The sequence below is a fragment of the Vigna angularis genome, chromosome 4 (genome assembly GCF_016808095.1).
Source record: "Vigna angularis cultivar LongXiaoDou No.4 chromosome 4, ASM1680809v1, whole genome shotgun sequence".
In the NCBI taxonomy this organism is placed as follows: domain Eukaryota; kingdom Viridiplantae; phylum Streptophyta; class Magnoliopsida; order Fabales; family Fabaceae; genus Vigna; species Vigna angularis.
Genome location: NC_068973.1, coordinates 4,489,985 through 4,503,456, shown reverse-complemented (window position 1 = coordinate 4,503,456; position 13,472 = coordinate 4,489,985). Strand labels below are relative to the sequence as shown.

At 35.7% G+C, this 13,472-nt stretch overlaps 2 protein-coding genes across 2 annotated transcripts; one reads left to right on the top strand and one right to left on the bottom strand.

The window, feature by feature from the left end:
- Nucleotides 1-9,821: 9,821 nt before the first annotated feature.
- LOC108330980 (E3 ubiquitin-protein ligase ATL4) lies at nucleotides 9,822-11,460 on the top strand. The gene has a single exon (XM_017565584.2). It carries the CDS (start codon nucleotides 10,309-10,311, stop codon nucleotides 11,293-11,295), a length of 987 nt encoding a protein of 328 aa, XP_017421073.2. The 5' UTR covers nucleotides 9,822-10,308; the 3' UTR covers nucleotides 11,296-11,460.
- Nucleotides 11,461-11,573: 113 nt separating this feature from the next.
- LOC128196091 (disease resistance protein RPV1-like) lies at nucleotides 11,574-13,036 on the bottom strand. The gene has a single exon (XM_052875732.1). The coding sequence runs from the start codon at nucleotides 12,462-12,464 to the stop codon at nucleotides 11,937-11,939; it is 528 nt and encodes a 175-aa protein (XP_052731692.1). The 5' UTR covers nucleotides 12,465-13,036; the 3' UTR covers nucleotides 11,574-11,936.
- Nucleotides 13,037-13,472: the final 436 nt, after the last annotated feature.

The window sequence follows — 13,472 nt, the reverse complement described above, 5'->3', positions numbered from 1 at the left end:
ATAACATACATTTTCATATGCAAGCACAGTCAAATACATTCCAATAAACAATTTAATCAACACCCTGATACTAGACCGACTGTCCGGACTGTATGAATTCCGTGTAGCTACGACGTTCGTGCACTTGGGTGATGTAGTAACTGGAATTCTCATCAGCTGCCACCCGAGGTTAGTCCGTTCCGTCCAAAGTACTCCTAAGGACTAGGACCTCCTACCGTTCCCACACATGACGTACCCCCTCTACGCGAGGACGAGTACTCACGGAACATCAGGATGAATCGTCAGCCAAGCTTTGTCCACATTCATACTTTACTATAACAATATCATCCAAGAGTCGTTCCTCCCTGGAACACTCGTTCAACTTCACCTCATTTCATTCATATCCCATTCTCTTATTATTTCATTCATAACATTCTCAATTCCATCTTTCATTGTAACTATTCTCAAATTCATCTCATAAACTTTTCATCTTTTATAATCTTTCACTTTAGTGTCATTCTCATAATCATTTCTGGGAACATAAAAATAATGAACGTTCAGCCCTCTTCATAATGAGGACGAACGACAGGAACGAGGCAAAGGAACTCCTTCGTCCTAGAACAGAATACTACCGAAAGGGTTACTGAAATCTTTTAGAAAGGAATCAAGTACACATATGCAATATGTGACGACCGTCTTCTACAACCTGAATCAGTTAAATGAACTGACTCTCGTGAACTCCAATCAAAACTCAAAGAATATAAATAGAACTAGGGACTCTTGGTCCGAGACAATAAGGTGGACCTATTAGGACGTCAAAGGACCAAACTTAGAATAATTCATATACAGAAATCTCATGTCAGTAAATGACCGAACAAGGAAAAGAAGGTTCTTCTGAATTTGGACGAACGCTACTTTTCATCAATATAGCTTATATAAGGAAACGAGTACGAGAGCTTGGTGTAAGACCGAACACTACTCAATATGAGTGCTAGGTGTAAGACCGAACACTACTTAGTACGAGCGCTAGGTGTAAGACCGAGCACTACTTAAAAGTTAGAATAAAAGATTTATAAATAAGATATCATAGGAATGGTATTTAGAAACAACTACCTATACAATTACATATATATATATATATATATATATATATATATATATATATATATATATAGGTACGAATTTAGATTTACTTCTGAATACTCATATGCAACTACGCTTGACCGATCGTTCAAGCACAGCATTACGATAAGGAGGCGCTCGTCCTCATCTGGAATTCTTTCCAAATGAAAGAATCCCATATCAACTAGGTTCGACAGGAAAACCGAACGGTCGATGACCGTCCAGTAACGAACGTATTTTATCATAGTATAATTTCATATAAAGAATCATTTATTTCAAATCAGTTTTCTCAACTTATACCTTCATAACTTCAGACTTTATAAAATTTCTATCAAGATCAACCTTCATATCTCATACTTCACATATCATACAGGTTTCATATATTTCATACATCATAACCTAACTCAGCCATATTTCTTTTCAACTCATCAAGTAAACGAACATTCAATTAATCAAACCATAATAATCATCATGCATCAACATCATCCAATCAACGAACGTCAAACAGTTATACAACATACAATTCAAATTAAATTAAATAAGTTTCCCTTACCTCTTAAAGTGAACGAACGTGCTTCAGACTAAAACTCAGATCGCAGAAATATGATTTCTTCTACCCACAACGCTCAAACAAACTCTTCAAACTAAACAAATTACAGAAAACCAAGATTGGTTCAGATAAGGTGACCGTGTGCAACCAAAGCTTGGCTTGCATGCTCATATGAACGAACAACTAGAAACGAGAAACTTACCAGTTTCAGAACGCGGAAAGGATCGGTTCAAACTGAAGCTTATACCGTCGGGAACACTTCTACGGTTTCTGAAATGTGATCGGAGGAGAAAAATGGTAAGTTTTGGTAGAGAGAAGGGAGGGTTTTCTAGAGAGAAGAAGGAGAAATGGAAAGTCAGAGTTTGGAATGGAGAAGGTGCATGCAGAAGAGTGACGCGGATTTCAGAAAATTCAGTTTTGTTTAAAAACGAACGTCCGTTCTCCTACTGACACCTGCATCCCACTAACTGATTTTCGGATCCTCGTTTATTGACACCTGGCGTCCGCTCAAAGGAGTTTCTAAGTGCGTTTTAATGAGATCCGACAGGTAGGGTTTGGGTGGGTTTTCTGAGATCTGACATAAGGGTTTTTGGATGTTTAATTACGGGGTCTGACATTAGGTCTTAATAAATTGTAAACTTGTCAAGAAATATTCTTAACAATCACCTAAAACTAACTAATTTAATAATTTTTTTAAGCAACTTCTACTAATAATATTATAGAACAAAATAAATAACATATGGTAAAACAAAAGTGTCTTTAAACATATAAATATTATATTGAGTAGGTTTAAGAACATTTAGACCCATCTGGACAAGGGTTACAATTCTAAGGTATAATGAGATATTGAATATCGAAAATTAGGTATCCCAATCTAAATACTTGATACGAACGTTTTTTAACTCGTAATAGATAGATTGAAGCTAATTGTTGGGTTCGAAATAGATAATTAGGCCTACATTAGATAATTGGTTGGCTAGTGGGCATTGCTTCCTCCACCATCCCAAGTGTTCATGCACCTCCTCATTATTTTTTTTTATTCTAAAAATATTCGACACCTCCCCATTATTTTCTTTTATTTCAAAAATATTTTACATCTCTCCATTATATTCAACAATCTTTTTCTTTCTCTCTCCACATTAACGGAGCATTCACATGGCTTAGATTTAAACTTATGATATATTGCAAAATTTTATTTACACTTTCCTTTAAAGATTGAATCTTATTTTCACTGTTTAATATATTTTTTTTTCTTCAAATTACTTAACAAATGGTAAAATTTTGTTCTAAATTTCTAGAAAAATGTTTATATATATGTGTGTTTTTTTACACTTAATATCTATAATTTTTAACATTATATTAGGTTTTAACTTACCGACATGTTTGACTCAAATAACTTGAATAAAGTATTTAATTTATTAGATAAATAATATAAAAATATTATTAAATACTTAAAATATAAAAGAAAAGTTATTTGTTAAAGATTTGGAATTTATTTAGTTCTTTCGTCATTATAAAGTTAGTATATAATAATAATAATAATAATAATAATAATAATATATTATTTACTATTAATATTATTATGTTTATTATTTTGTATTTGCATCTAACTTTTAAGTTTATAAAATGGAAGTGATAGAAACACTAATATTGAAGTTTCCTCTGAATTTTATATTTTGCAATATATCACAAGTTTAAATCTAATTCATATATTTGATGATGGATCCAGAAAGGTTTGGTCCATATATTTGAATACTTGGTTAACTGAGTCAAAACACCATAAATATGACATTAATAATAATTTATTTTCACTTTTTACATTAATTAAAATTTGATTTAAGAAACTCTAACCAAATTACTAACTTAAGCATGAAAATTTTTTTTTTTTTTGCATGATCTTAATTTACAATAAAAGTCTTAATTTACAATTTGACAGTGCATTACACCAGATCAGATCCAAACACCAAAGACCAAACCTCTTCTTTTCATTTTCTTCTATTACACTTTCTTTCTCTTGCTATAAAAGTCCTAATTTACAATGTCACGAACAACATCACACCATGAGAAACCCAAACACCAAAAACTACATATATAATACACTAAAAATTTATATATTTCATTATTGTCACTTATACAACAAAAGTGAGCATATAATTTATTATAGTTATAAATGAAATCACCTATATATAAAAGATGGTTCTTATCATTAATAATTGAATAAAAACTAAAAATTTAAGCTATTTATTTTTTTAATGTAAATAATCATATTGTTTACAGATAATTTATTTATATTTTATTTCACAAACTTATTTTGATAATTTTCATTACAAAACATGATATTTTTACTGCAGAAATTGAAAGAGATAGCATAAGACAAACTAAATTATCAATTAAGAAAATTATATGTAAGACAAACTCTTATCTTCTTTAATATTTAAAATCACTCTTAAATATAGGGAGTCTCTTAGATTTTGGGAGCATCTTAGATTTGGGGAAAGCATTTATTTTAAAAATATTTGTTTTTATCAAAAAGGGAAATATTTTATATAGGGAGAGTTTATCTCTTAACCTAGTATTTTTAAAGGTGTAATGACAATTTGAGTAACACTTTGACTATGATAACGAGTGGTGATTTTTATTTTGCATATTTTATACTTTTCATTAAATAAAATCTTACTTTTATCTTTCTTTGTTTAAAATTTTTTTATGGTCTCTTATGTAGGGGAGTTCTTCTTTGTGAGGTGGGTAGTATTTTGATTTTGATAAAAAAAAAAGGGGGAGAAAAGTTGAAAGCAAAAGGAATTTAATATTTTCTCATGAAGATTATGTAATTGCATGTTCTTAAAAAAGATTTCAACACAATTTTGTGAATGCTAAGTGCTAGTTTTGTGAATGCTCTGACATTGAGCGCTAACATGGTGCCACTAAACACTAATTTTTGTGAATGTTTTGGCATTGGACGCCACTACAAAGGCAGTTTCACTATTTTTTCTATTTTTCTCTTTAGCTACTTTGGTGGTTATGATAATATTCATGTTCATGGCTTTAATGTTAATATATTTTATGAGAAAGTATTGTTATGGGCTTGTTATTGGATCTGAGAATGTATGTGTTTGGTATAATTCCAAGAATCTCGCAAGGAGATTCAATGGTGACATTTATATGTGTTTAGCATAATTTCAAGAATCTCATGGAAAAATTTTATGATGACATCACTAGTGCAGAAAGGGCTTTAGACGTCTGTTATTTTGGCCTTTTAACGTCAGATCCAGATCCGACGTCTTTGTGGGTGAAGTTAATCAAACGTCGGACTGGGTATACCCGACGTCTATATAGACGTCGGATGTGGGTATACCCGATGTCTATATAAACGTCGGATGTATAGATATCCGACGTCTATTGCCCTGGAATGTTTTGTCCCATGTAACTCATTGGACGTCTGTGTGCACTGACAAACGTCTATTGACGTCGGACATGGCATTAACAGACGTCTACTAGGTATTTTTTTTTAAATTAATTTATTTTTACAATAAAACCACACCTGAAAAACAAAAAATTGTCCCAGAATAGTATATACTATAATATATATATGCGTTTCAACTAAAGAAAGTTCTACTTAATATAAAAAACAATCCAATACCAAAACTATCAAAATATAAACTTAAACTAAACCTAATAATGTTCAACAACAAATATAAGTGTTCCTAGCTCCATCTTTGCAGAAGATAAGTTGTTCACTCCTGCCTTATCTGCCTAATTGTGTCCTCTGGTATAGGAGATGTACTCTTGAAGCGCTGCTAAATGAAGAAAGATTCATTACGGTTTCATATATGTTCAAAGATGAATTTGATTTGTAATGTATTGAAGGTATGCATCACTACCTCATTCCAGTCATCTATAATGGCAGCTCGAATGATGGTCTTAATCCAAGACATGACATAGAAGCCACATTCCCATGAATCTAGCTGCTTGTTACACTAAAATGACAAACTAAATAGTCAAGAATTTAGATAATTCAATAACATAGAAAATGAATTAGAACTATAAATGACTTACTACCTTTGGATACAAAACTTGAACTAGTTGACCTCGAGACTTACTACCTTTGGATACAAAACTTGAACTATTTACGAATAGGTAGAGTATTATTTTATGGAAGCATCTCCTTCAACAACTCCAACAACTCTATGAAACTTTTTTCGGTCCATCCATTCCTTGCTTTTAAACTAAACAACTTCAATGTTGCAGACAAACGTGTAAAGTTTGAGCATCCTGGGAATAGCGGTTGCTCTGAATCATTTATAAGAGAATCATACAAATTAGCTCTTCCAAAATTATCTTCACCAACATCACGTATCATGTCCTTGATAAGTGTGAAAAAGAGTTGTTTTTACACTTATAAATGAGCTCAATATTGTAATTATTCATGTTGTTCCTCATTGAAAAGTTGTAGTAGGTAGTAGATTGTTATGTAAAATATTGTACAGGAAAAGGTGTGTTATTTGGACTCTGTCAGCCAATTCTCGCATAACGCAAGCCAAAATTCGCACAGTCAGAAAAAGGAAATTCGCATAGCGCACTAGTACCTGTGCGCTGAGCGAATAACATCAGTTGAAGTGCAGCAGTTAAAGGAAATTCGCACAGCGCACACACACATGTGCGCTGAGCGAATTAATTAAGTTAAGTGGCTTAAAAGGACGTGACAGAAAGGCAAAAACGATCTTCTGACACACGAACAAAGCGAGAAAAATACTAGAGAACTCAGAAGACGATCAGGAGACCTTTCAAGACATCAAGACTTCACTTTCTGCAAGGAATTGTTGTAAAGAGTACGTTTGAGATGTCTAGGATAGGCTAAATTTTATGTTCATTGAAATTGGTTGTATGACGACACATTAATGTAAATTTCCTGTGCAATATATGTTTCTGTTCTTGTTCTTTTCTTGACTTGCTTTTGATTATACGGAAGTATAATTCTCTTTAAAAGTTCTTTTGTACTAGGAAGTATTTTTAGAACCAGAAACGTAAGAAAAGAAACTAAAAGTAACTACGCTAGGAATAGCTTCTATGCTTTTGGTCATTCTCAACATCTGAATCTAATGCAAAATTATCTGCTGAATTAATTAAGGAATTAATAATTCAATAGATAATTTTAGAACTTGTTTTAAGGAATTAAACCAAGATACTCTTATGTGAATGCTTGAACAGAGAATGTATGTTGTCTAGGATTTTACTGTAATGTTAGTCAAAGACCAATTTCAATGATCTTTTATCGTATTTTTCAATCTTAATTTTTTTTACGTTGTTAATGTCATGCTAATTTCCAAATTGAAATCACAAATGTTATCATCAATAATTGATCTTGATAAATAATTTTAGTTGAATAACGTGACTCAAATTCTCTTGGAAGAACGATACTCTTAACTTAATTCACTGTATTACTTGAACGATTTGGTATACTTACCAAAAAGTTATCAGTCCTCTAAATGATCACTCATCCATTCTTCCACATAATTCGTTCCTCGTGACGTGGTAGGCTGGTCCAGTACTTCTCCATGCCAAGTCCAAACAGTATAAGTTCTCATTATGCCAAACATGAATAGATGGTCACACACATTGCCTAAGTCTTGCCGTATTTGATTAAGACAACGAACACAAGGACAAAAATATGTCCCGTTCACAGACTTTGCATTTTGTTGAACATATTGCAAGAACACTGAAACACCCTTCTCATATTCTTCACTGATGCGACGTTCATTTATCCAGCTTCGATCCATACTATGTTCGTAACATACTTCATCAGTTTCAATTTTTTAACTCTCACAAGGTTAGGCCCTACCCATTCAGAAAAACTATTTTTCATAAATTGCTAAGACACATGCAAAGAAGTCTACATAATAAATTTGATAAGATTTCGGCAGCATTTCGCATTGGTCTTCGAAATACACAAAATGAGAGTAGTCAAGGATGACCACAATCAAATATGTATCCGGAGAACAACACAAATACTGAACCGAAAATTTATCAATCTTATCCATAAACTCCAACGTACATGTTATAACAAATTATGAAAAATAATTTTCCCAAACTGTCCAATCGAACAATTCAAAATTTAATACAAACGATTAAAAGATTAATCGTTTGTGTTAAATTTCAAATGGGAACTAAGTTTAACTCAATGATTTGATACTTATAATCTAACATGCCAATTATAATAACACAACTAAACTTTATCACATGCATATTCAAAAGTCAATAACACATGCATACCCAAAAGCCAAAAACATGCATACGCAAAAACCAATAACATGCATACGCAAAAGCCAATAACATGCATACACAAAAGCCAATAACATGCATACAAAAAAAGTTTTCAACAAATAAGCTAACCTTTTTAGCAGATTAAAAAAGCAATGGAGGGAAATGGAGGAGTGCACGACCTAAAACGTAGGCCAAAAAGAGTCAAAAATGTCGCCCAAGAACACGCCAGAAACTACACCAAAACGCAACGAAAACGAATTTTCATCGGTTCAAATGAAAGATATTTCATCAAAGAGTAATTTAATCGGAGTAAAAGTAAATTTAAACGGTCCAATAGAGAGAAAACACACCTGGAAATGCAATGCCGCAGAGAGAAAACGCGAGGAAGACGATAAACAGTAAGCGTAACTCCTCGCGGGTTCGCGTTTTGTAGTATATCAGGCTCTAGACGTCAGGTGCTTGAGGGGTCCGACGTCTATAATAGTATAGACGTCGGGTAGGAGGGTGCCCGACGTTTAGGTTAACTTTTCACCTACCCTGTCAGTCATATAGACGTCTATAATATTATAGACGTCGGGGATGGCGGGATCAGACGTCTATATGGCGAAAAAAAATGACTTTTCACCTACCTGTCAGGAATATAGACGTCGGGTAGGTGGGGGACTGACGTCTATAATATTCTAGACGTCGGGCCTCCTACTAACTGACATCTACATGGCCAACTTATTTACGAAAATGCCACCGGTCAATTTTTTACGTTGGATATTATGTAATCCGACGTTTAAGGGGTGACGTTAAAGGTCATTTTTGCACTAGTGCATTCATTTAATGTATACATTGATGTATGATTTCAAGTAAGAATGTATTATCTTACATTCTAATAATTATTCACATTCAAAAAGAGTAAAATGTGTTATGTGGTGAAAAGTAGCAGGAAGCTTGGTCTATGGGCTTTGTTTGGCTTAAAGTCCAAAATTAACTTTGTGTGGTGAAACATATTGGCAATGGCAGAGCCACCAAAATTGTACGTCTCTAGTGAATCCGATGTCAATGTATATATGTGAATAATTGAGGTTAGAATAATCTTACTTTTATGCATATGCTTACATTGTGTCTATTTATACTTAAATTGTATTTATAATGACTTATTTAATGTTAGATAACTTTTTTTTACATTAACTTATCATTTTGTGTGTTTGTTTGTCTCTTTTACAGTAACTACATGTTATTATGAACAAATGAAAAAGCAAATGATGATGCGCTTCTAAAAAAAAGGTGGTGAAAGTGTTGTATAGTTTTCGTGATTTTTGTGTATAAGAGTTTTTAAAAAGCTTTAAACAACGTTAACTTCTTTATATATAATCTTTTGAAAGATTTTAGTTATGCTTGGTTTCTTAATATATATACATTCTCTTATTATAATTATTGTTTCAAGATAACTGTAAAATATTATATATATTTTGACTATTTGCTTTGTATGATAAATTTTATAATATTTTATTTAATAATTTTATATTATTAAACAGGATGTTATATATGTTTTCTTAAATTTCACAAACTTTATACTTATCTCATAAAAAAGAAATCATTATAACACTAAAAAAGAAAAGTGAAAAATTATAATCTGAAAAAAAACTCAGGAAATATTATTGTATATTTATTTGTTATAGTAATACATATATTAGTCTTAATCTTAATTGTACCTTATATTTAACCTCGAATATAATAACTTGATTAGAAGAAGTACCAAGGAAGTTTAGGTTTTATTCTACATATATATTATTATATATATAATATATTGCAATATCACGCACAATTACTGTTTCTTTGCAACAGATTAATTTCAACCACGAAAAAAAAACATAAACATTTAGAGGCACTTCACTGTATAGCTTTTTAACTAAGCACAATTTAATGTTTTAATGAATGATATAAAAAGCTTTAAATGTTACAACAAACTGCGGGGAAAAAGTGAAGAAAAAGTAAGAAAATAGGAACAATGATATGGTAGAAGGAAATGAGCAAATATAGGATGTGGCCACTTTGGGGAAAAGGACAAAGACTCCAAGCCTCCAATACAACACAAACCTCTTAAACAACCTGCTCACAAACCACAACACACACACCAATGCCATCACCCTTCACCAACTTTACCACTACAACCACAACCAACACCTCCTCTTTCTCTCTCTCTCTCTCTCTCTCTCTCTCTCTCTCTCTCTCTCTCTCTCTCTCTCTCTCTCTCTCTCTCTCTCTCTCTCTCTCTCTCTCTCTCTCTCTCTCTCTCTCTCTCTCTCTCTCTGCGTTACTCTCCACAACACAAACAAAACCAAACACGTAACAGAAACACATCACATGCCACCAATATTGTCCCTCCTCACAAACTGCAACACTCAATGGCTTCTTCCAATTCCGTTTCTTCTCTTAACGTCGTCGGATACACACACACTACTTCTCCACCAAACAACCACCTATCATCGCCATCACACATCACTCTCCTCGCGCTAACGCTCGTCATCCTCGCCGTTACCGTTTCGCTGGCTGTTTATTTCCTTCTCCGTTACCGTAACCGTTTCCTCCGTCGTATCTCTCCCTCATCCGCTTCATTATTCTCGTCCGGGAATCCGATATCGTCGGACACCGCTTCGCCTTCCATCGTCGGCTCTCTACCGGCGTTCTCCTTCTCCTCCGTGACGAGACGCTCCGCCGCATCCGGTGGCGGCGAGGACTGCGCTGTGTGCTTATCGAAGTTCGAGCAACACGACCTTCTCCGTTTGTTACCTCTATGCTGCCACGCTTTCCACGCTGAATGCATCGACACGTGGCTCCAATCGAACCTCACGTGTCCGCTCTGCCGATCCGCCGTCAGCGCGTCGGAGTCTGACCTCGCCAAGGTCTTCCGCTCGTCGTCCGTCGCCGGCGGCGAGAGCTTTCGGCTTGAGATAGGGAACATCAGCAGCAGCGACCGCCGTGGAGCGGCGGCCGACGAGGAAACGCGCGGGAGGTCCTATTCCGTTGGTGCGTTCGAGTATTTAATTGACGAGGAGGCTGCGGCTGAGGTTGAGATTGAGGTTGCGTTCGGTTATGCTATCCAGAGAAGCGTTTCTGGCGAGAAACATGACGGCGCTACGGTGGAGGCTGCGGCAGATTCTCTGCCGAGCTTGGCTGCTGAGGTAGGGCGTGGAGGAAGTAACAATAGTAGTGGCTGGTTGAAGGATTACGTTGATCGTCTTTCGAATACGATGTCGTTTCGAAGTTCTGGAAGGTTCTTCACTGGGAGTAGTCGCCGAAGCGACGTCGTTGAGGGTGGAGATTACGATGCTGAAGCCAACCGTTTGGGGGATGAAATTGGTGAAATGTTTCGATGGCTCTCGGCGGTTTGAGATGTAAATTAACGGAATAATCAGTGCAGATTCAGAATTTTATAAAAGTTTAATTTGATTCACTGTTGCAGGATATATGCATTCATCTTCGTTGCATGAATAGCATTTCCCGGAGCACATGAAGGTATAAAATCACTGAAATTGCAATTATTCTTTTCCTTTCTTCTTCGTTGTTTCTATTGTTTTTACTTTACACCGCAAAACCGGAGGCGTCGCTGAGTGAGAGATACTATGCATACTGCTTTATGTTGCAGAAAACTAATCCTAGCAAATTCTCTGCTTTTAAAATTTGATGGGCTTAAATTTTGATTTTTGTTTTTGTGTTTATTTTTTATTTGGTTTAATTGCTTCCTTTGTCCCCACTTTAGTTGAATTGTGTCAAATTCATCCTCATTTTTAAAAAAGTTTCATTGTCGTCCTCACGTGGTGTAAAAGTGTCAATTGAATCCAAACATAGAAAAAATTTGTGTCAATGTAGTCATCTCCGTTAAATACACATTAACGGTGTTAAGTGGCTGACATCCACGTCACCATCAGCGTCCCCAACAACCAGCTCCTCGCAATCGGTTCCTCCAACGCCACCGCCTCCTCCTGGATCCGCAAAAACGTCGCCGCATTCCGCCCCGCCACCCTCCGCCGTCTCAGTCGGCGACGAGGTCCTCACCACACTCCCCTCCGCCGCGCCGCTCCTCCTCCCCGCACTCCTCTCCAAAACACCATCTTCCTCTTCCAAAACACCATCCCGACAAGTTGGCCACTTGAGCCAAAGCTGACCTCCATTTTTCTACTTTCTCAGAGTCCTTTCCGAATCTAGCTTCATGGGCAACCATGGCCTCGCCAAAACTACCTTTCAGGTGCCTTACATAGAACGGATCGACTTCGTAAAAGATTGGAAAAACGGCTTGGTTCTTTGTGTTCATGCAGTCTAGGATGTTAGCAAGTTCATCAAGGCACCAACTGGAAAACGCAAAGTGTTCGGAGAGAACAACGATCGAAATCCTGGATGCTTCCAAAACGATCGTATATGCAATTTGGTCGGCACCCTTCAACTCGTCATCATCCATGAAAGTTCTGAATCTAGCCTGCTGCAAAGCAGCATAGAGGTTACCTGTGAGGGTGTGGCGCGTGTCCTTCCCTCTAAAGCACAGAAAAACGTCATAACGCGCCATAACATCGAAATGAAATGAATCAAGAACTCAAACTGAGTGTTATTGCGATTACTTAGATGTTCATTGCAGGTTGCAACTTTCCTTCTCTCATGAAATACATGAACATTAATTGATTGGGACCACCAAGTGGCCATTAAACATGGTTTCTGGAACATGGATCTAAAAATTGTCAATGGAGTTAATTGTCAATAATATCATCCCATCAAGTTGACGACTTTCGGCTGATTTGGATGATATTGCGTGAAGAGACCGACAAAGGCACGTGAAGAAGAGGTCAAATATTCTCAAAGTAAACAAAAATAAAATGTTTAGGAATCCGATTTGAGTTGTATAATGATTAGAAAATAGAAACTTGAGTATGAAAATAATATCACAAACAATGGGTTTTAAGATTTTGGGTTGAGGAGTATCAATACTTTCCATCTATGAATTTGAAAGAAAGATAAAAAATCTGTTATTCTTGATCAAAGGTTGTGGATGATAATGCTAATCAGACATACTGTGTTGCTGGGGATGGTGTTGATTTGAAAGTTTTGCAGGCTGCGTTGGATTGGGCGTGTGGACCAGGGAGACGGCGGAGATTGGCGTGGAGGGAGAGGAGTGTGGGGAGGAGGAGCGGCGCGGCGGAGGGGAGTGTGGTGAGGACCTCATCGCCGACTGAGACGGCGGAGGGTGGCGGGGCGGAATGCGGCGACGTTTTTGCGGATCCAGGAGGAGGCAGTAGCGTTGGAGGAACCGATTGCGAGGAGCTGGTTGTTGGGGACGCTGATGGTGACGTGGATGTCAGCCACTTAACACCGTTAGTGTGTATTTAACGGAGATGACTATATTGACACAAATTTTTTCTATGTTTGGATTCAATTGACACTTTTACACCACGTGAGGACGACAATGAAACTTTTTAAAAAATGAGGATGAATTTGACACAATTCAACCAAACTGGGGACAAAGGAAGCAATTAAACCTTTTTATTTTATTTTATACTAAATAAATATTATTTTTAATTTC